The sequence below is a fragment of the Eleutherodactylus coqui genome, chromosome 12 (assembly GCF_035609145.1).
Source record: "Eleutherodactylus coqui strain aEleCoq1 chromosome 12, aEleCoq1.hap1, whole genome shotgun sequence".
In the NCBI taxonomy this organism is placed as follows: domain Eukaryota; kingdom Metazoa; phylum Chordata; class Amphibia; order Anura; family Eleutherodactylidae; genus Eleutherodactylus; species Eleutherodactylus coqui.
In genome coordinates this window covers 119,760,337-119,783,187 of record NC_089848.1, presented here as the reverse complement: position 1 = coordinate 119,783,187, position 22,851 = coordinate 119,760,337, and the positions used below count along the sequence as shown (strand labels likewise).

At 50.4% G+C, this 22,851-nt stretch overlaps 1 protein-coding gene across 5 annotated transcripts in view; it reads right to left on the bottom strand.

The window, feature by feature from the left end:
* The window catches only part of RUNDC3B (RUN domain containing 3B), a 289,933-nt gene that overhangs the window by 102,548 nt on the left and 164,534 nt on the right, over window positions 1–22,851 (bottom strand). For 4 of the 5 annotated variants that reach the window (XM_066585392.1, XM_066585394.1, XM_066585396.1 and 1 more), the window contains one exon: window positions 349–482. In XM_066585392.1, the coding sequence (XP_066441489.1) occupies window positions 349–482 (134 nt within the window). Of the gene's footprint in view, window positions 1–348; window positions 483–22,529; window positions 22,746–22,851 lie in introns of those variants that run through there. The other variant, XM_066585395.1, reaches the window with a different exon arrangement.

The window sequence follows — 22,851 nt, the reverse complement described above, 5'->3', positions numbered from 1 at the left end:
TATATATATATCTCTGCACATTCTGATCTGAACAGTCCAGTGGGCGGTCCTATCAGTGACTGACAGCTATATAAGGGTAGCTGTCAATCACTGATAGCTCCGCCCACTGGACTATTCAGATCAGAATGTTCAGAGATATAAATGAATAAAATACAAGTTATAGTGATTCTTTCCCCCCAAAACGATATATATATATACACTGCTCGGCTCCTCCTTCTGTATGCTGCCTGCTGTTTGGACAGCCTGTTCCAGCTGACAGATTCCCTTTAAGTTCACCCGCTATATGAACATGAGTGTAACTTAGCACAGTACAGCTAGCTCCGTGTCATGTAAGAAAGAATTCCTTACCTTTGCTCTCGAGGAGCTGACATTTTCCATGTTCTCAATACTGCAGATACAACTGTGCGATACTTTCGAACATGCAACCCGTATGTAATCCCAAAAACTTCGAGGACTTTCATAACCAAACCAGGTAAGCTGACCTGAAGAGAAGTGAAGACCGAGTTAGCCGTAATGTGTTAACAAGTCCATCGGTTATTGCAGGGAGAACAGTCACACTTCTATCATATGTAGCAGAGCTGAGCGTGTCATCTGGTGCAATTCATTGTGACATTACAATATTTATCTGTGGTTACACGTAAACCTACTCATCCTTAGTTACAGTTCATATTATCCTCCAGAGCTGGAATTGCAATTCTATAGGCTTCTTAGCTGACATTTCCCAGCATTCCTTGCTAATTAAAGATCTGCACACTTCCTGTCTTGAATATTTGCTTTCAGGAAAGGAGGCTTTTACCCCAGAAGCTGTTCCGTAATCAGATGTAGATACAATCAACTTTCTAATGCATTATAGTTGCTCAGTGAAGCAGGTGAGGGGTGTCTGACACCAAGCTTGAGGACTGTTTTCAATAACACTCAACAGAATTAGAAGTACAGCTCTGGAGTACAATATAGGCTATAATTCAAGATTTGTACAACATTAGTAATGTAATATATAGAAAAGGTACTTTTTTGTATACGATATATATAAACTGTAAAATGGTCTTCATAGATGGACATACCTTTTACTACTCCTGTGGGATAGGTGGGAAAGGAGGCAGTCAGTAAGAAGGGCACAAGCTTCCTTCTAGGCTATTCCTTTAATCGTATAATTTTTTTTATCAGTTCATCACATATCACACATTTCAGTGCTGATCATAATAGTATGGGGTATACGGATGTAACAAAGTTTAGCTTGATAATTAACATATTATAGCACACCTAACTTTTCAGACAATGAGTGTGAGGAAACACACGATTTCAATGAATGGCTGTGATTGGTGCATCCAGTGCTGGCTGTGATTGGCTGAGCCTACTGACAGTCAGCGGGCTCAACCAATTAGAGCAGTCTCTTGCTGGACGTGTTGTCTTCAAACCCTGTCACTAGTAAAAGATCCTCCATCAGCGATGACAAGTGTCGGGAGCTCTGGAGAACTGTGGCAGGGACCTGGACAGCGCCAGCTAGGTGAGTATTGATTTTTTTTTTCAGCATCCTTGGCTGCGTTTTCAGCTGTGCTTAGACTCTCAGTCATTGGTACTAGGCCTGTTAAAAGATCAGACATTGACTTGCAAGAATGCTGCCTTCCAACAGGTGGTGCTGTAGAGGCATTGTTCTTCTGTAGCTTAAAACACTAAATTGTGAGTCGCTATTAGCTGCAGGCAGTGTCTGTGTGAGTCTCTCTTCTTCTCCTCCCTGCTCTGCTCTCTATACACTTCAATGAGTAGCATGACTCATCCCCATCCTCCACTTCCTGTTCTAACCTGGTTGTTTTTTCTGTCAGTTATTTGACGGCAGACATTACAAAACAAAATAGGAAGAAGCCAGACCTCCAGTTGCCAGCGCTTAAGAGGGATTTTCAGCACAAAAATGTCATTTTAGGTAAAATTAAAAAAAAAAAAAAAAAAAAAAAGGTAAATCGCAGTCTTGCTCGTTATCACACGAATATCATATAAGCCCAAGTTGTTTGAAAATGAGAAACCATTCAATAAGGAGTTTTATAGCACAATTTGTCTTTTCAATGACTTTTGTTGTGATAAGATAACTAAGTTATTACAGTTAGGATGAACTTTATCCCATCTATACCCGTCCAACAGTGAGCGGATTTAGAGCCGTCATCCCCTTCACCCCAATGAGTCATGAATAGAGATGAGTGAGCGCCAAAATGCTCGGGTGCTCGTTACTCGGGAAGAACTTTTCGCGATGCTCGAGGGTTCGTTTCGAGTAACGAACCCCATTGAAGTCAATGGGCGACCCGAGCATTTTTGTATATCGCCGATGCCCGCTAAGGTTTTCATGTGTGAAAATCTGGGCAATTCAAGAAAGTGATGGGAACGACACAGAAACGGATAGGGCAGGCGAGGGGCTACATGTTGGGCTGCATCTCAAGTTCCCAGGTCCCACTATTAAGCCACAATAGCGGCAAGAGTGCCCCCCCCCCCCCCCGCACTGTCAGCGTAAAGATCGTTCTCCTCTGTCATAGCTGTAACAGCTGTAGCAGAGAAGAACGATGTTAGCCCATTGAATTCAATGGAACCAGCAATACAGCAGGTTCCACTGAAAGCAATGGGCTGCCGGCGTGCGCAGGGATGAATTGTCGGGAAGGGGTTAAATATATAAGCCCTTCCCTGCAATTCATCCAGAAATGTGTTACAATAAAAATATATACCGGCGTATAAGGCGACGGGGCGTATAAGACGACCCCCCAACTGTCACCTTATACGCCGGGAATACAGCGGAGCAAAGAATAAAAAGCATTACTTACTTCTCCTGGCGTTCTGCGGCGCTGCTGCAGGATGTCGCTCCCTCCTGGTCTCCGGCAGAGCATTGCTTTCTGGACGCAGGGCTTGAAATCCCCGCCTCCAGAAACACACGTGCCTTCAGCCAATCACAGCCATTCAATGACATCATTGTCATTGGCTGTGATTGGCTGAAGGCACGTGTGTTTCTGGAGGCGGGGATTTAAAGCCCTTCGTAGAGAAAGCAATGCTCTGCCGGGGACCAGGAGGGAGCGACATCCTGCAGCAGCGCCGCAGAACGCCAGGAGAAGTGAGTAATGATTTTTATTCTTTGCTCCGCTGTATTCCCGGCGTATAAGGTGACAGTTGGGGGGTCGTCTTATACGCCCCGTCGCCTTATACGCCGGTATATATTTTTATTGTAACACATTTCTGGAAGAATTGCAGGGAAGGGCTTATATATTTAAGCCCTTCCCGACAATTCATCCTGCGATCGCCGGCAGCCCATTGCTTTCAATGGAGGCAGCTGTATTGCTGGCTCCATTGAATTCAATGGGCAAACATCGTTCTTCTCTGCCACAGCTGTTATAGCTGTGGCAGAGAAGAATGATTTGTCTTCTATATGTTCTCAATGGGGTCGGCACTGCTGCCGCCGGCCCCATTGAGCGCATATAGAGAAGAGAACAGAAATCGCAGATCGCACATAGGTGCGATCTGCGATTTCTATGGCCTTAAGAAGGACCGTTGGGGTTCTTGAAACCTAAAATACTCCTAACACTCTCCCTATAGCAGCTCCACCAAGATACCACTTTCCCTGAACTAATGTCAGAATGCATCTGTGGCGAGCCGCGGGAGGGGCCGATTTTAATACTTGGGTGACACCTGTTCTCGCCAGCCACTCACTGCAGGGGGGTGGTATAGGGCTTGAACGTCGCAGGGGGAAGTTGTAATGCCTTCCCTGTCTTTCTATTGGCCAGAAAAGCGCGCAAATTTCTCAGGGAAGAAAGTGAAAGTAACCCGAACATCACGTGGTACTCGTCACGAGTAACGAGCATCTCGAACACCCTAATACTCGAACGAGTATCAAGCTCGGACGAGTATGCTCGCTCATCTCTAGTCATGAATCAAAGAAAATCGTGAAGGGTGGACAGAATACCAAGGGCAAGTCCTTGTCATCCCACTGGCCTTGGGGAAGGCTTACTACACATGAATACACTAGTCCGGATTCACCTTCACATGACTTTGTATCTGCGCTCTGCGTGAAGCTTAGAGAAGAAAATACCGAAGTACAAACTGTAAGACCGATCAGCAGAAAACAATGTGAACATCCTAAAGAAATCTGTACAATACCAGTCAAAGGTTCGGACTCCCCTTTTCATTCCATGTTTTTACTTGTTTCTTCTTCTACACTGTAGATTGATATTGAAGACATGACGTCTATGCAGGGACACACACGGAATTAAGGGCTAAACTACAAAACTGTTCAACCAGAAAATGTTTTATATTTCAGATTCTTTGAATCAGCTGCATTGTACTTTGGTGGCAGTTTTGCCAACTCTTGGCATTCTTTCCATCAGCCTCATTAGGTAGTCACCTAGAATGGTTTGTCAACAGTCCTGAAGGAGTCCCCAGAGGTGCTGAGCCCTTGTTGGCTACTTTTCCTTCACTTTGCAATCCAACAATTGCGGGTTGTGGAGGCCATGTTGTCTGACGCAGCACTCCATTACCTTGCTTGTTGGCCAAATAGCCGTAACATATTCTGGAGGTGTGTTTGGGGTCATTGACCTGTGATGGTCCCACTAAGTGCAATCCTGGTGGGAAGGCATGTCGCTGCAGAATGGTGTCACCAGAAAAGCACCTCCACGTCATCACACCTCCTCCACCATGCTTAGTGGTGGGAACCACACATGTAGAAACCATCTGTTCTCCTTTTCTGCATCTCACGAAGACATGGCGGTCATACCAAAGTACAGATTATAACTATCTGATGCACATTCCTTGTTTTTCTTAGCCCAAGCAATTCCCTTCTTGTTGGTGTTCCTCAGTAGTGGCTTCTTTGCAGCAATTTGAACATAAAGGCCCAATTCTCAGCCTCCTCTGAAGAGTTGATATTGTGATTCCGTTCCAGGAACCTGTTCACAAGTCTATTTGTTCACAAGGCTATTTGTTCACAAGTCCGAACAAATGTTTGTATGGATCGCGGGTGGATCCCGCTTCATACAACGTTGGGTGCCGGCTGTTCTTACAGTGGACACCCGGCGGCTGCAGTTCCGACGAGCTGCGCCACTCATCAGGACTGCTGCTGCTGGGTGCTGGCTGTAAGAAACAGCCGGCGCCTGATGTTCAGGGGGCCCATACAGTGTCCCGCGATAAGATCGCGGGATGCTGTGCAGTTGCTAGGCAGCCTGGGGCCTTCTGAAAGGCCCCAGGGCTGCCTATGCAGAGTGCCTATCAAGCGCACGGCTTGACAGGCGTTCTGCAAAGGCAGCCCTGGGGCCTTTCATAAAGCCCCAGGCTGCCTAGCAACCACACAGCATCCCGCGATCTGACCGGACAGCCTGTCCGCTCCCTGCACAATGCCATAGCATCACACTGTGCAGGACAGATTGTTCGCATCTTGCGAAGTTCGTAAATCGAACGTTCGCAAGTCGGGGACTATCTGTATCTGATACTTGATCTCTGTGAAGCATTTATGAGGGCTCTAATCTGGGGCAATGATAATTTGCAGTTTCTGAGGTTGGTAACTGATTAACTTCTCTGCTGCAGAAGCAACTTGGTCTTTTTTTTTTACGGCCGTCCTCATTAGAGCCAGTTTCATCACAGCATTTGATGGTTTTCATGACTGCCCTTGAAGACGCCTCCAAAGTTCTTGAAATTTTCTGGATTGACCGACTTTTGTGTCAAAAAGTAATGATGGACTGTTGTTTTACATGACTTACCCTGTACTGATCCTGAGTTACATCCTGTATTATACTCCAGAGCTGCACTCACTATTCTGCTGGTGGAGTCACTGTGTACATACATTACTTATCCTGTACTGCTCCTGAGTTACATCCTGTATTATACTCCAGAGCTGCACTCACTATTCTGCTGGGGGAGTCACTGTGTACATACATTACTTATCCTGTACTGATCCTGAGTTACATCCTGTATTATACTCCAGAGCTGCACTCACTATTCTGCTGGTGGAGTCACTGTGTACATACATTACTTATCCTGTACTGCTCCTGAGTTACATCCTGTATTATACTCCAGAGCTGCACTCACTATTCTGGTGGTGGTGGAGTCACTGTGTATATACATTACTTATCCTGTACTGACCCTGAGTTACATCCTGTATTATTCTCCAGAGCTGCACTCACTATTCTGCTGGTGGAGTCACTGTGTACATACATTACTTATCCTGTACTGATCCTGAGTTACATCCTGTATTATACTCCAGACCTGCACTCACTATTCTGCTGGTGGAGTCACTGTGTACATACATTACTTATCCTGTACTGCTCCTGAGTTACATCCTGTATTATACTCCAGAGCTGCACTCACTGTTCTGCTGGTGGAGTCACTGTGTACATACAGTACTTATCCTGTACTGATCCTGAGTTACATCCTGTATTATACTCCAGAGCTGCACTCACTATTCTGCTGGTGGAGTCACTGTGTACATACATTACTTATCCTGTACTGCTCCTGAGTTACATCCTGTATTATACTCCAGAGCTGCACTCACTATTCTGCTGGTGGGGTCACTGTGTACATACATTACTTATCCTGCACTGATCCTGAGTTACATCCTGTATTATACTCCAGAGCTGCACTCACTATTCTGGTGGTGGTGGAGTCACTGTGTATATACATTACTTATCCTGTACTGATCCTGAGTTACATCCTGTATTATACTCCAGAGCTGCACTCACTATTCTGGTGGTGGTGGAGTCACTGTGTATATACATTACTTATCCTGTACTGCTCCTGGCTTACATCCTGTAGATCTTTTATTAGAAAAGTATAAAACACAACCAAACATGAACAATAACACAACTGTATACAACAAGATGAGGCCCTTCCCCTCTGGTCCATGACCCATCAACAAAAGAAAAGTCACTTTATACCCATTCCCCCTCCCCCCACTGTACACTCACACAGCCACTCATACTCAATATATAACAAAAATACTTAAGAGCATATCACTACAGAAAACTAGAACTACAGGTCCAGCCGAACCCCTGAAACCACACAAATGAAATGAAATAGCGTTAACAATAACAGAAATAACTAACCTAACCATACTAACATAAAGACTGAGCCAACCGGCATATAACCAAACTAACATAAAGACTGAGCCAACCGGCATATAACCAAACTAACATAAAGACTGAGCCACCCGGCATAAAACCAAACTAACATAAAGACTGAGCCAACCGGCATATAACCAAACTAACATAAAGACTGAGCCAACCGGCATATAACCAAACTAACATAAAGACTGAGCCAACCGGCATATAACCAAACTAATATTTTTTTGGGGGGGTCCCCAGTGCAGCTTGGGGGCCATGCCTGCTCCACCAGTCCGTGCCCAGAGTTCAAAGTTCAGGACGTGCCAAGCCACACCAGGGTTTTTTTTTATTATATACACATTATACCACAATACCACACTTTTCCCAGCCGCAGCCTGGGGGCCATGCCCACTCCACCAGTCCGTGCCCAGAGTTTTATGTTTGGGACGTGCCAGGCTACGGCTCAAGGCGTGAACCCCACTCCCCACAACCCCCCACCCAACCTACCTACCACCCAAAATGTGAATGTGAATACATAGAATATATACAAAACCATAATAAACAATACACCGACATACACCAATATACATATTATACTTTTTTAAAAAGGTCTCCCTATTCTTTCCCTAATTTGCCCTAGACTGTCCTTAGTCTGCCCCTCAGTCTGACCCTTCATAGAAAACTGTCCCTGCCCTATCCCTCCTCTCTCCCTATCCTGTCCCTATTCTCTCCCTACTCTACCCCTAGAAAATTAAGAAAAGACTGTCCCTAACGAAATACAAGCCCTCTCCATAGGAGAGAAGTCTTAGATGTGCCCAGCTTCTCATACTCCACAGAACGCACCTTCACCAGGTCACCCAGGATGTTCCTACAGACCGTATCCACGGGGAGGATTTTCAGCTCCGTCGAGATTAAACACCGTGCACTCCAGATGTGGAACCTGACCACTAGGCTAACTAGAAATAAAGTGCAGCAGTCCCTGCCACCAAGGCCTCTGAACGATCCATAAGCCCACTCCGCATAGGAGAGGTGTGCCAGCTGAGGCCAGCCTATGGAGACCCCTACCCGTTGGTATACCTCTGTATTAAAGGGGCACTGAAGCAGGAAATGCTCCATGCTTTCCAGCACGTCGCTGCACTCCTGACGGGGGCAACCCCTGTCAATCAAAGGCCTGCTCTTCAAGTTTCCCCTTACATACAGTCTCCCGTGAAAGCAGCGCCAAGCCAAGTCCCAAAACTTCAAGGGGACCCGGGTTGAATTCAGTAAACGTAACCCTCCCTCCATGTCCCGACTTGGGCAGTCCTTGAGCGCCAGGGGCTTCTGGAAATGGGTCAACAGGACTCTTTCGTCGAGGAGCCTCCTCGTCAGAGTCCTGATCTCCCACATCCCCAGACCCCACCGGCGTATCACCTTCAGAACCAAGGTAGCGTAAGCCGGGAGATATCCATGCTGCGTGCGAAGGTCCTTCACTCGCCCTCCTGTCTCTCATTCCTGGAAGAAGGGCCAAAACCATCCCCGGCAGGAGTAGACCCACGGAGGGGCCCTCTCTTGCCAGAGGTTGCCTATGTTGATCTTAAAAAAGGTGTCTACAAGAAACACCACAGGGTTGACCATAGACAACCCCCCTAGTCTCCTCGTGCGGTATGTAACATCTCTCCTGATCAGGTTCAACCTGTTCCCCCACAACATTAGGAAGAACAGGTTGTAGACCCGGGTCCAGAGAGGCTCTGGCAAAATGCATACGCTGCCCAGGTAGATGAATAAAGGGAGCAGGTATGTTTTGATCAAGCTAACTCTTTCCCGAAGGGTTAAAGACCAACCCTTCCACTGATTGACCTTGTGAGTGGCACCGTCCAGCCTGTCTACCCAATTTTGCATGGGGTAATCCCCCTGTCCAAATTTGATGCCAAGAACTTTTGCTGAAGTCTGGGGCACCAGAAGAGTGTCCGGGAGATCAAACACAGGATCCCCCCTTCCTAACCAGAGACTTTTGCACTTATCCCAGTTGACCCTGGACCCAGATGCCTCTGAGTAGCCATCCACCTCCGACACCACAAACTCCGCCTACTCCCTTGAGGATACGAAGAGCGTGACATCATCGGCGTATGCCACTGCCCTCAGGGTAGCCTCCGGCACCGCCCGGTCCATCCCGACCCCTGCTATAGGTCCACGATCAACCCTCCTAAGGAAGGGATCTATCGCAAACACATACAATAGGGGACTTAGAGGAAAGCCCTGACGGACACCGGACCCCACCTCGAAAGGGCGGCCAAGCCAACCGTTCACCAGCGGGAAAGTCTCAGCCCCTGCATACAATGTTCGCAGCCAATCAACAAACCCCACTGGCAGGCCATATCTCAGAAGGACTGACCAGAGGTACTCGTGGTTAACCCGATCAAACGCTTTGGCCTGATCCAAGGACAGCAAGTACCCCTCCCAGTGACCAGCCCTACCCTGCTCCACTGCCTCCCGGACACCGAGAACAGCGCTAAAGGTGCTACGGCCTGGAACAGAGCAATGCTGGGCCCCCGAGAGGAGCCGGGGTGCAAACTTGACCAACCGATTAAACAGCACTTTTGCCTTCCTGTCCGTATTGAGAAGCGCTATGGGACGCCAGTTCTCAATACGGCTCGAGTCTTTACCCTTTGACAGAAGGATCAAAGCCGACCTCCTCATTGACTTTGGCAGAGTGCCCGAGGAAAGACACTCATTGAATACCTCAGTCAAGAGGGGACTCAAGAGGTCCTTGAAGGTCTTATAATATTTTGATCTCTCCTGTCAAAACATCAAGAGAGATGTCTACCCCTGGCTCAGGGACAGTTTCAGCCAGGAAAGCCGACATCACTTCCGAATCTAGATCCCTCTTTCCCAAGAGTTGCGAGTAGTAGGATCTGACGACCTCCAGAATCCCTGATCTGGATCGATTCAGGGATCCTGTACTATCGATCAGTCCAGTGACCACTTTACTATTCACTGACATCCTACAGTTTCTGTAAGGGTCGGGCGAGCAGTACTTCCCGAAATCCCTCTCAAAAACCAAGGATGCGTGTCTATCGTACTGGCACTTCTTGAGCAAAGATTTCACTCTGGAGATCTCCTCACGGCTACCTCCAGTCGAAACGAGAAGTTCGAGTTTCCTCCTCAGGCCGTTGTACAGGCGGTACCTGTCCAGGCATCTGAGGTTGGAGAGCTCTCGGAAGAACCTCGCCGCCCTCTTTTTGAACATCTCCCACCACTCTGACTTACTGCTACAGAGATCCAGTAATGGTACCTGGCTCTGCAGAAAATCCTCAAAGGACTGTCTTATCTCTGCTTCCTCCAGGAGTGATGAATTCAGTCTCCAAAAACCTCTGCCCATCCGGGGGGTCTCTGCAACATTCAGAGAAAACAATATTAGACAGTGGTCGGAGAATTCCACCTCAACAACGGACACTGGTGAAGAGATGGCTTCCTCCTTCAAATAAAACCTGTCTATTCTAGACCTGCTCTGACCTCTATAAAAGGTGAATCCCTCATGGCCTGGGGTGTGCCGGATGTGGACATCCACCAGGCGAGCCTCGCTAGCTATGCTATTAAGTGCGACGCTGTCAAAAGTCAACCGCCTGTCTCCAGAGCCTCCCCTATCGCGGGCTCTTGTGACTGCATTAAAGTCACCTCCAAAGACAACTTGGCGGCTGGTAAAAAGGTAGGGCTTGATCTTCATAAAGAGACTCTTCCTGTCCTTTTTTGACTGGGGACCGTAGATGTTGACAAGTCTTAATTCTTGTCCCTTCATGAGGACATCCAAGATCAGGCACCTTCCCATTTCTAATTCAATAACTCGTCAGCATTCAACCGCTGCGGTAAAAAGGACCGCCACTCCGCTATACGGCTCGGCCGCAAGAGACCAGTAGGAAGGGCCTGACCTCCACTCCCTTTTTGCCTTATGTATGGCTGCCAAATCAGACAGCCTGCAAAAATAAAATGTCGGCTTCAACGCGGCCGAGAAAATCAAAGGCCGCAAATCTAGCCATATCCGACTTAATGCTGGCAATGTTAATTGATGCCAGAGTCAGCGGAGTGGGTGCCGCCATCATGAGTGATTAAATTAGACGGCTTTCTTCCTCACACCCGCTTCCTCGGGGTCAGAGGAAAGCCCCTTGCCTCTTTTTTTGGACACAGATGTGTCCAAAGCAGGGAATCCCCCGACCCCGTCGTCCTTGTTTCCAGGTTCCAGAGTAGCCTCCACCCCGGTAGGAACTGTGCCTTCACGAGGTGGAGACTCAGCGCCCCCTGTTGACCCTTTCTTTGCCCTAGGAACCTTGCCCTCCGCCTCCCCCTCAGAAGAGGAGGAAGAGATGTCATGAAGGGCTCGGAACCTATTGGAGAGTCCAACTGGAGGTGAGCAGGCTTTTCCTTCCAGTACTTGGCCTGGGGTGGGAGAAGATCTTGAATCCCCCCTTCGTTTCCTCCTCGTGGCACCTAGCTTACGCTGTTTCTCTAGCCACCTCTTGCCTTCTCCATCCATACTTTCACAGTGGGAGGAATCTGCAGAGTTGGTCTCCTCCCTCTGGATCCTCCTGTCCTCCTCATCTAAATCGCTGTCCCTCAAAGCCTCAGCCGCGAGATTTGCTTCTGGAACAGGGGCCACCATCGACCCACCTGCTGTGGGCTCTCCTGTCAGCTCTCTGCTCCGTCTGCGTTTCTCCTGACGCCTCTGCTCCGCAGGCGTCTTTTGCCGGTTCTTCCCTGGCTCCTGAGCTCCTCCACCTCTGCTGGTCCCCTCACCCCCAGAGGCCACATCACGACCCCTGTCCGTAGGTGCTGAGACCGCATTGGCAAAGGAACGCGGACAGCGACTAAATGGGTGACCGAGGTCACCACACAGGTTACACCTAATCTCCGCACAGGAGGCGGATAGATGACCCAGACCCCCACACAAAGCACACTTCAAGGTCTTACAAGTGGCGCTCAAGTGTGAGGGGTCACCACACCTGTGGCAGAGCTTCGGCTGCCCCTGGCAAAAGGCCAAGATACGATCCCTGCCGAGGAAGGCTGCAGAAGGTATATGTGCCACTGAGTTACCTGAATGCTTCAGCTTGACCATGAACGTCCAGGCCCCGGACCATATGCCGTGCTCATCCCTGTTCTTTTTTGGCATCTCCATCACCTCTCCGTACCTACTGAGCCACGTCATGATGTCAAAGCAAGAAAGTGACTCGTTACGAGTCAAAACGGTCACCTTCTTGATACTGTTCTGGCGAGACACCACCTGGACGGCAAAGTCTCGCCAGCCGGGCTCGTTTTTCACCAGCTCGTAATTCCCCCAGAAGATTTCCAGGCCCTCTGGGCGAACAAAACTGATGTCAAACTCAGACGTGCCGAAGGGATGGATCAGGGCAAAGATGTCAACTGCCCTGAAGCCCATCTTCAGCAGAAGCTCCACTACCCTTGCCCTCGGGGGGCATGTATCATTGCCTCTCCAACGAAGACGGACCACATTCCTACGACCAGCGTCCTGCCCGGGTGTCGGTAGGGACCATACGGTCTCCCCCCTTTGCTCTCGGAAGGCACCCAAGCCATGTCTCTCTTTCCAGAGAGATAGATCCACCTCTCTTCCTCCAACTGTGATTGTACTCTCCCCCTTCTGTAAAGCCTCCAGGAGACGCTGTTGCAAAACGCCCTCTCTGGAGCCTGGAGACAAGGAAGACCCACTCCCTCCAGCGGCGACACTGGCATAACTCCTACCAGTTGTTGTCGCCGCTGGAGGGGCGACTGGACCCCGTGACCCCTCTGACCTAACCACCTTATCTCCTGGGCCTCCAGATCCCTGGCTGGTGCCTGGGGTACCCGAGGTGCCTGAAGGCCCAGCAACTGCAGAGGAATGAGTACCTACAGCATTGTCCCTCATATCCACCACACGCTCTTGCACATTCATCCCCGGATCCACTACTTTTTTCCCCGGATCATGTGGTCCGTGGGTCCTGGCCTCTCCAGAGCTGGATGGTAATGCCTCCGGATTTTTGATTGTGTTTTTGTTCTTACTTTTTACTTTTTTCTTTTTTGCCTTCGCATCACTGGAGGCGCGGGATCCGGCCTGACTTGCTCCCCGATTATGGGAGACCCCAGGTTTTAGGTCCGCAGCCCCCTCCGCATCACAGGCAGCACTTTCTGCATTAGTGGCACTGCTGCCACCCTCCTTGCCGTTACCACGACCTCCAGCTGTACTGGTCTTTACTGCACCTTTCTTACTGACCTCCCTGTTCCCATTACCAACTAACACAGGCCCTTTTCTCCCCAACTCCCCGCTCCAGGCCCACCACAGAGTCCGAGCCAGGGGGGTTTTGGGGGTCAGAACTCTGATCCGACTTTGCAGCCAGACCAGAGCTCCCAGGAACGAACACAAGCTTTTCCTGCAGCTTCACCGGTTTCTTTTTCTTTATCTCTGCGTCCTCCACTGGCATCTCATTGCTGAACATGAAGCCCGCCATATGTACAGAGGCTTCCGGCTGTGGGGTCTTCTGTAGCTGCAACCTCCCTGTTTTTCCCTCCACCTCAGATTCCCCTGAGGTAGATGGCAGCGTGATCTCCTCAGGCAGCATGTTTCTGAGACTTGCAGTGCCACTAGGAGTTGCTGCTAGTTCTTGTGCGCACACAGGCTGCTCCTCCAGGGTCTCCTGCACATCCTCATACAACTCTTCATCTGAGGCTTCACCATCACTTGTCTCCGTTTGCTCGTGGCCACTGCGCCTTGCCGCCATCTTGGCAAACCTATCGTCGTTTAATATCTTTTCCTTAAAGGGCCCGCTCTCTTCTAGTATTTTTGCCCTCACTTCTTCCCACATCCTAATGCAGTCCTTACACTTTTTCATTGCTGTCCTGGCTTCTGCCTTTTTGTCTTTTGAGGCTTTTTTCTCCATGACCAGCTTAGCGTCGCGGAGCTTCCCCTTTTGCAGGACCAACATTTTCCCTGCAAAGTTGTAGTCATTGATATTCTTAGCCAGCCGGGAGGCCAGCTCAACCACGGATTCCTCCTTCTTTTTCTCGCTCCACATTCCCGTGCTTACCGGTGTCTGTGGCTCACCTTCTCGTCTGCGGGTCTGGCTGCGGGTAACAATCTCGCTCCCGGTGCTGTCGGAAGCCGCCGTGCTAACAAATGGGGGCACGCTGCTGCAGCCACGACCCGGACCCAGTCTCTTCTTACCTTCGCCTGCAGCTCCTGCCTTTCTGCGCGCTGCTGGCTTTCCTGGCACCAGGGGCAAGGCTTTCCCTGCAGTCGCTGATGCTGCTGCTGCCGCTGCCATCACTACCCTGTCTGCCCCCAAGTGGCCCCGGGGGGAGGAGGTGCGGGACTCCATCTCCAACAAAGCCCGGAAAGGTGCACCTTCTTGGGATACAAGCTCAAACAAAATCTCCTTCACTGACCACACCCTGGGAGTTGCAGAGCTTCACCAGCACACACCTACTCCAGAAGCTGCACTCACTATTCTGCTGGTGGAGTCACTGTGTACATACATTACTTATCCTGTACTGCTCCTGAGTTACATCCTGTATTATACTCCGGAGCTGCACTCACTATTCTGCTGGTGGAGTCACTGTGTACATACATTACTTATCCTGTACTGACCCTGAGTTACATCCTGTATTATACTCCAGAGCTGCACTCACTATTCTGCTGGTGGAGTCACTGTGTACATACATTACTTATCCTGTACTGATCCTGAGTTACATCCTGTATTATACCCCAGAGCTGCACTCACTATTCTGCTGGTGGAGTCACTGTGTACATACATTACTTATCTTGTACTGCTCCTGAGTTACATCCTGTAGATCTTTTTTATTATAAAATTAAAAAACATAACAGCAACAAAACAGACCCGCCTCACGGCTCACAGAGACAATAACCAAATACAAATTGTTAATACTAAATACAAAAGTCCGGCTCTCGGTCAACGAAACTTGTCCTTAAATTATAACTAAACGGTCCTTCTGGTCAGGCTAAAAATACCGCACACACACTACACACCATCCAAACCATCACAACCTATAGAATCTGCAACTGAAGAAAACATGAAAAAACGGGATACTAAACTAAGGTATTGGGGGAGGAGACAAAATAAAGCTATATTTAACAATCTAACTCAAGGGATCCAGTCTGACCTAATCCAGACCTGCTTCGGTCCAAATTATAATAAGCTAAGAACAAACCAAAATAAACAGCACATAAATGAGGGGGAAAAAACACATAATAAATCTTATCAATATAACTCCTTTTTTTTTTTTCTTTTTTTTTAACTTAAACCATCATTCTGTATAATTTTTTATTTATTTATTTATTTTTTATAATTTTTTTTTTTTTAAATATATAAATGCACACAAAACTAAAATGAATTCAATTATTCCAACTATTCCTTAGCTAATTCCCCGCCACCACACACCCAGCACTCCACCCATACAGTGCAGCCTGGGGGCCACGCCTGCATCCCAAGTCCGTGCCCAATGTTTCTGTCCAGGACGGGCCAAGCTGCACCGCATTACACGCCTTGCCCGCCGCAGCCTGAGGGCCACGCCCGCACCAACAGTCCGTGCCCAATGTTCATTGTCCGGGACGTGTCAAGCTACGGCTGAGGCATAAATCCCCCCTCCCCCCAATAAGCCCCCACCCAACCTATCTATAACCCCTAACCCTATATACAAAACAAAACATATAACATATCTTATATTACACAACTACAAACCAACACTACACATTAATACCCGAAAGCCTAAGGTTCAGTTACCTGCAGCCGTACATACTTCATCTTTGACCGAAAACAAAAACTCTACTAGTGGCACACACAGCCCTCCACAAGGACTGGATATGATAAGCCGGGCACCGACCAGGTAGAGAAAAAACTATCCCTATAGTTAATCTGTCCCTACAATGTCCCTACTCCTTCCCTAAAACTTACCCTCAGAAAAAAACGGTCCCTACCTCTCCCTATTCTGTCCCTACAAAGACCCTAACAATAAGAAGACTGTCCCTAACGAAATACAAACCCTCTCCATAGGAGAGAGGCCTTAGTCGTGCCCAACCTCTCATAATCCAAAGAGCGCACCTTCACCAGGTCATCCAGGATGTTTCTATTCACCTCATCCACGGGGAGGATTTTCTCTTCCGTCGAGACTAAACACCGTGCATTCCAAATGTGAAACCTGACCACTAGGCTGACTAAGAATAAAGTGCACCGGTCCCTGCCACCAAGGTCTCTGAATGCCCCATAGACCCATTCCGCATACGAGAGGCGTGCCAACCTGGGCCAACCAATGGAGGCTCCCACCCGTTTGTACACCTCTGTATTAAAGGGACACTGAAGCAGGAAATGCTCCATGCTTTCCAGCACATCGCTGCACTCCTGGCGGGGACAACCCCTATCCACCAGCGGCCTGCTCTTCAAGTTGCCCCTTACATACAGTCTCCCGTGGAAACAGCGCCAAGTCAAGTCCCAAAACTTCAAGGGGATCCTGTCAGAATTCAATAAACGTAACCCTCCCTCCAGGTCCCGACTTGGGCAGTCCTTGAGCGCCAGGGGCTTCTGGAAATGGGTCAACAGAACCCTCTTATCGAGGAGTTTCCTCGACAGAGTTCTGATCTCCCACATCCCCAGACCCCACCGACGTATCATCTTCAGAACCACGGTAGCGTAAGCCGGAAGATGCCCGTGCGGCGTGCGAAGATCCTTCACTCGCCCTCCAGTCTCCCATTCCTGGAAGAAAGGCCGAAGCCATCCCCAACAGGAGAATACCCACGGAGGAGCCCTCTCTTGCCAGAGGTTGCCTATATTGATCTTAACAAAGGTGTTTACGAGAAACACCACGGGGTTGACCATAGATAACCCCCCTAATCTCCTCGTGCGGTATGTGACATCTCTCCTAATTAGGTTCAACCTGTTCCCCCACAACATTAGGAAGAACAGGTTGTAGACCCGGGTCCAGAGAGGCTCTGGCAAAATGCATACGCTGCCCAGGTAGATGAATAAAGGGAGCAGGTATGTTTTGATCAGGTTAACCCTTTCCCGAAGGGTCAAAGACCAACCCTTCCACTGGGCCACCTTCTGAGTGGCACCATCGAGCCTGACCACCCAATTTTGCATGGGGTAATCTCCCCGGCCAAATTTGATGCCGAGAACTTTAGCCGAGTCCTGGGGCACTGGAAGGGTGTCCAGGAGAGACCAAATGTAGGATCTCCGCTTCCTAACCAGAGACTTTCGCACTTATCCCAGTTGATGCCGGACCCGGATGCTTCCGAGTAGCGATCCACCTCTGACATCACGTACTCTGCCTCCCCCCTCGAGGACACAAAGACGGTGACGTCATCAGCGTACGCTGCCACCCTGAGGGTGGCTTCCGGCACCGTCCGATCCATCCCGACCCCCGCCATAGGCCCACCATCAATCCTCCTAAGGAAGGGATCAATGGCAAACACGTACAGCAAGGGGCTCAGAGGACAACCCTGACGGACGCCAGACCCAACCTCAAATGGGTGACCGACCCAACCGTTCACTAGCGGGAAAGTCTCAGCCCCCGCGTACAATGTCCTGAGCCAATTGACAAACCCCACTGGCAGGCCATATCTCAGAAGAACAGACCAGAGGTACTCGTGATTAACCCGATCAAACGCTTTGGCCTGATCCAAGGACAGCAGGTACCCCTCCCAGTGACCAGCCCTACCCTGCTCCACTGCCTCCCTGACACCTAGAACAGCACTAAAGGTGCTACGGCCTGGAACAGAGCAATGCTGGGCGCCCGAGAGGAGCCGGGGCGCAAACTTGACCAGCCGATTAAACAGCACTTTTGCCAGAACCTTCCTGTCCGTATTGAGAAGCGCTATGGGACGCCAGTTCTCAATACGGCTCGAGTCTTTACCCTTTGACAGAAGGATCAAAGCCGACCTCCTCATTGACTTTGGGAGAGTGTCCGAGGAAAGACACTCATTGAAAACCTCAGTCAAGAGGGGACTCAAGAGGTCCTTAAAGGTTTTATAATACTCGGATGTTAAGCCATCCGGTCCTGGCGATTTTTTGAGCGCAAGCCCATCAATCGCCAGTTTAACTTCCTCTATGTTGATCTCCTCTGTCAAAACATTAAGGGAGATGTCATCCCCTGGCTCAGGAACAGCTTCAGCCAGGAAAGCCGACATCACATCTCAATCTAGATCCCTCTTTCTCAAAAGGTGCGAGTAGAAGGATCTGATGACTTCCAGAATCCCTGATCTGGACCTATTCAGAGATCCTGTACCGTCGATCAGTCCAGTGACAACTTTACGATTCACTGACATCTTGCAGTTTCTGTAAGGGTCGGGCGAGTGGTACTTCCCGAAGTCCCTCTCAAAAACCAAAGATGCGTGCCTATTATACTGACACCCTTTGAGCAAAGACTTCACTCTGGAGATTTCCTCGCGGCTACCTCCAGTCGAGACGAGATGTTCGAGTTTCCTCCTCAGGCCCTGATAAAGACGGTACTTACTCAGGCTCCTGAGGCTAGAGAGCTGGCGGAAGAACCTTGCCGCCCTGATCTTGAGCATCTCCCACCACTCTGACTTACTGCTACAAAGATCCAGTAATGGTACCTGGCTCTGCAGAAAATCCTCAAAGGACTGTCTTATCTCTGCTTCCTCCAGGAGTGATGAATTCAGCCTCCATAAGCCTCTACCCATCCGGGGGGTCTCTGCAACATTCAGGGAAAACAAAATCAGACAGTGGTCGGAGAATTCCACCTCAACAACAGACACTGGTGAAGAGATGGCTTCCTCTTTCAAATAAAACCTATCTATTCTAGACCTGCACTCGCCTCTATAATAGGTGAAACCCGCGTGGCCTGGGGTGTGCCGGATGTGGACATCCACCAGGCGAGCTTCGCTAGCTATGCTATTAAGCGCGACGCTATCATAAGTCAGCTTGCCTAGGGAGCCTCCCCTGTCACGGGTCCTCGTGACTGCGTTAAGGTCACCCCCAAAGATCACCTGCCGACTGGTAAAAAGGTACGGCTTGATCCTCATAAAGAGATCCTTGCGGTCCCGCTTGGTTTGGGGACCGTAGATGTTGATTAGCCGAAGCTCTTGTCCCTTCATGAGAACATCCAGGATCAGGCACCTCCCTATTTCTAACTCAATAACCCGTCGGCATTCAACCGCTGCGGTAAAAAGAACCGCCACTCCGCTATATGGCTCGGCCGCAAGAGACCAGTAGGATGGCCCGGACCTCCACTCCCTCTTTGCTTTATGTATAGCTGCTAAATTTGGCAGCCTGGTCTCTTGCAAAAACAAAATGTCGGCTTCAACACGGCCGAGAAAATCAAAGGCCGCAAATCTCGCCATATCTGACTTAATGCTGGCAACGTTAATTGATGCCAGAGTCAACGGAGCGGGTACCGCCATCTTTGATGATTGAGTTAAATGGCTTTCTTCTTCCCACCCCTTTTCACTTCAGGGTCTGAGGAAGACCCCTTGCCACGTTTTTTTGATACCGAAAGGTCCATGGCAAGGGGCTCCTCAACCTCGTCGTCCTTGTCACCGGGCCCCGGGCCAGCCCTCCCCTTGGAGGTTACTGTACGCTCACAAGAGGAAGACTCGGCGCCCCCTGTAGGCCGCACACTTGCCCCAGGATCCTCACCCTCCACCTCCTCCTCTGAAGAGGAGAGAGCTTGGAACCTGTTGGAGAGCTCAACAAGAGGCGAGTTTGGTTTACCTTCCTGCACCTGGGCCAGTATAGGGGAAGTTCTTCTTTCCCGCATTGTTTTCTTTTTTTCCCTGGTGCCCTGCTTTCGCTTTTTCTGTCGCCACTCCTTGCCATCCTCATCCACACTTTCATAGCGGGAGGAATCTGAAGAAGTGGCAGCCTCCTCCCTCTGGATCCTTCTGACCTCCTCATCCAACTCGCCCTCCCCTGGAGCCTCAGCCACACGAGTCGCATCCAGAACAGGTGCCAGCATTGACCCACCTGCCACCTGGGTCTCCACCAGTTCTCTGCTCTTTCTGCGTTTCTCTTGGCGCCTTAGTGCAGCAGCCCCAACATGTTTGTTCTTCACAGGCTCCTGGACTCCTCCGCCTCTGCTGGTCCCTTCCCCTGCAGAGGCAACCTCATGGCTCTCCTCCGTTGGGGCCATGACCGCATTGGCGAAAGAGCGTGGACAGCGGCTGAATGGGTGACCGAGGTCACCACACAGGTGACACCTAATCTCCGCACAAGATGCCGCAAGATGACCTACCTCGCCACACAGAGCGCACTTGATGACATTACAGGCGGCACTCAAATGTGTGGGGTCGCCGCACTTGTGACAGAGCTTCGGTTGCCCCTGGTAGAAGGCCAGAATGCGATCCCTACCGAGGAAAGCCGCAGATGGTATGTGGGCCACCGAGTTCCCTGAACGCTTTAGTTTTACCATGAATGTCCAGGCTCCGGACCAGATGCCGTGCTCATCTCTGTTTTTTTGCGGCATATCCACTACCTCACCGTAGCGACTGAGCCAAGTCATGATGTCATAACAAGAGAGTGACTCATTACGGGTCAGAACGGTCACTCTCTTCACTCCAGTTTGGCGGGTTACCACTTGCGCAGCAAAACCACGCCAGCCGGGCTCGTCCTTCATCAGCTCATAGTTCCCCCAGAAGAGCTCAAGGCCCTCTGGGCGAGCAAAGCTGATGACGAACTCAGACGAGCCGTAGGGGTGGATAAGGGCATAGATGTCCTGCGCCCTAAAACCCATCTTCAGCAGAAGCTCAACCACTTTGCCCCTCGATGGGCATGCATCACTGCCTCTCCACTGAAGACGAGCCACGTTCCTACGGCCAATGTCCTGCCCGGTTGTCGGCAGGGACCATACGGTCTCCCCCCTTTGCTCTCGGAAGGCTCCAAGTCCATGTCTCTCTACCCAAAGAGACAAGTCCACAACTCTACCTCCTACAGTCATTGAGCTCTCCCCTCTCCTCAAAGCCTCCAGGAGACGCCGCTGTAAGACACCGTCCCCGGAGCCCGAAGACAAGGAGGACGCCTCTTCCCTCCCCCCAGCGGCGACACTGGCATAACTTCTGCCAGATGTTGTCGCCGCTGGAGGGCCAACTGGATCCTGTCCCACCCCCCGACCATCTACTGAAACTGTACCTGCTTGATCAGCAGGCAATGAACCTGGGGGTTTGGGGACATTTGGAGGTACAGAAACAACAGCAGCAGTAGCGGGGGTAACAGGGCTACTCACATTCACACCCTTCTCCTGACCAGGACCTGTCTTCTGCTTAGTTAATTTTTCCCCAGAGGGCAAGTCCCCGACCTCAGCAGCCGACTGAGGCTGCAAAACCGTATTCGCCGTGTGCAATTTAGATGGATTTTTTGTTGTTAAAGCTCCGCCCACACCAGCGACTCTGGGATCTGCAGCGGGACATACGGGATGGGTGGGAGGATTGGCCGACCCGACCACCACCCACTGCGGCCCCTCAGCCCCCGACAGGCACTTCAGGGACACAGGGGGGACAGCCAAGCCGCCATCTTTACTTATGCCACCTGGCGCTAAATCGCCTCCCCCTCCCACTGGGTTGCGACTAACAGCGTCAGTGCCTCCGGTCTGGCCACGACCCTTCGTTTTAACCTTTTCTGCCTCCTTAACTCCTCCAGTCCCACTACTGGCACAAGCGGGCTTGGAGCTTTGGGTCGCATTAACCCTCTCTTCCCTGGTCCCCTGCACCGGACTCACAACAGAGGCCGGGTCTAGGAGCCCAGGGCTAGCCCCCTGTCCTGACTTTGCAATCAGGCCAGGGTGCTTGGTTACGTAAACGAACCTCTCCTGGATGTAAGCTTGATTCTTCTTTTTCTTTGCCTTTGTCTTTTTACCTCCTGCTGCTGTTTCTGGTGGTAGTTCATCCCCAAAGTGCATAGCCTGCATCCTTGCAGGGGACTCCTGCAGCATGATCTGCTGCAACAACAGCGCCCCCTGTCTGCTGCTGCTGCTCCCGTACTCACTGCCATCCGAGTCATCTGACGATGAGGGCAGGCCGATCTGCTCCGCAGGGATGCTGGTGCCCGTTCCTGGTTGCAGCGAGGACTGCTGCTCAGCAGAGGATGCCGCCCGCCCCTCCAAAGCTTCAGATTCTTCTGTGCTGCTGGGTTGGTATTTACGTGCAGTTTTTCTGCTGCCAGGGCTCCTGGCTGCCATCTGGGAGAACCGCCTGTCATTTAGCAACTTTTCCCTGAAGGGACCGCTGGTCTCCAGGATCCTCTCCCTTTCCTCCACATACATTTCAATAGCCTCCTCACAGATTTTAATTTTCTGGCTTATTGCGATCTTTTTACCACGGGAGGCTCGCTCCATGTCACAGCGGGCTGCTTGTAGCTCTCTGCGCTGTTTCACCAGCTCTTTCCCAGCCTCTTCATAATCCCGCATATGTGTGGCGATGCGGGATGCCAGCTCCTCCACAGACTCTCCCTTTTGGCGTTCGCCCCAACCGATAGGCTGTCTTTTAGCACTGACCTGTTTTTCTTTAGCTTGGGATCTTGTCCTCCTGGACTCTGTATCCACCCGGGGAGTCGGGGTGACATTGCTGCTGCCCCGACTAGCTCGCTTTCCCTCCTGGGATTCAACCCTCCCTCCCCCCGACCGAAGCCGGAGGGAGGAGGTCAGGGGCTCCATTGTTGCTGGAAGCCCCAGAAACAGCACGCCTTGCTGGGCCAAAACTCTGGAGCTGTGCCTTAGGCGACCACACCCTCTGGATCTCAGCAGAGCTCACAAACACACACCCTTCTCCAGAGATGCACTCACTATTCTGCTGGTGGAGTCACCGTGTACATACATT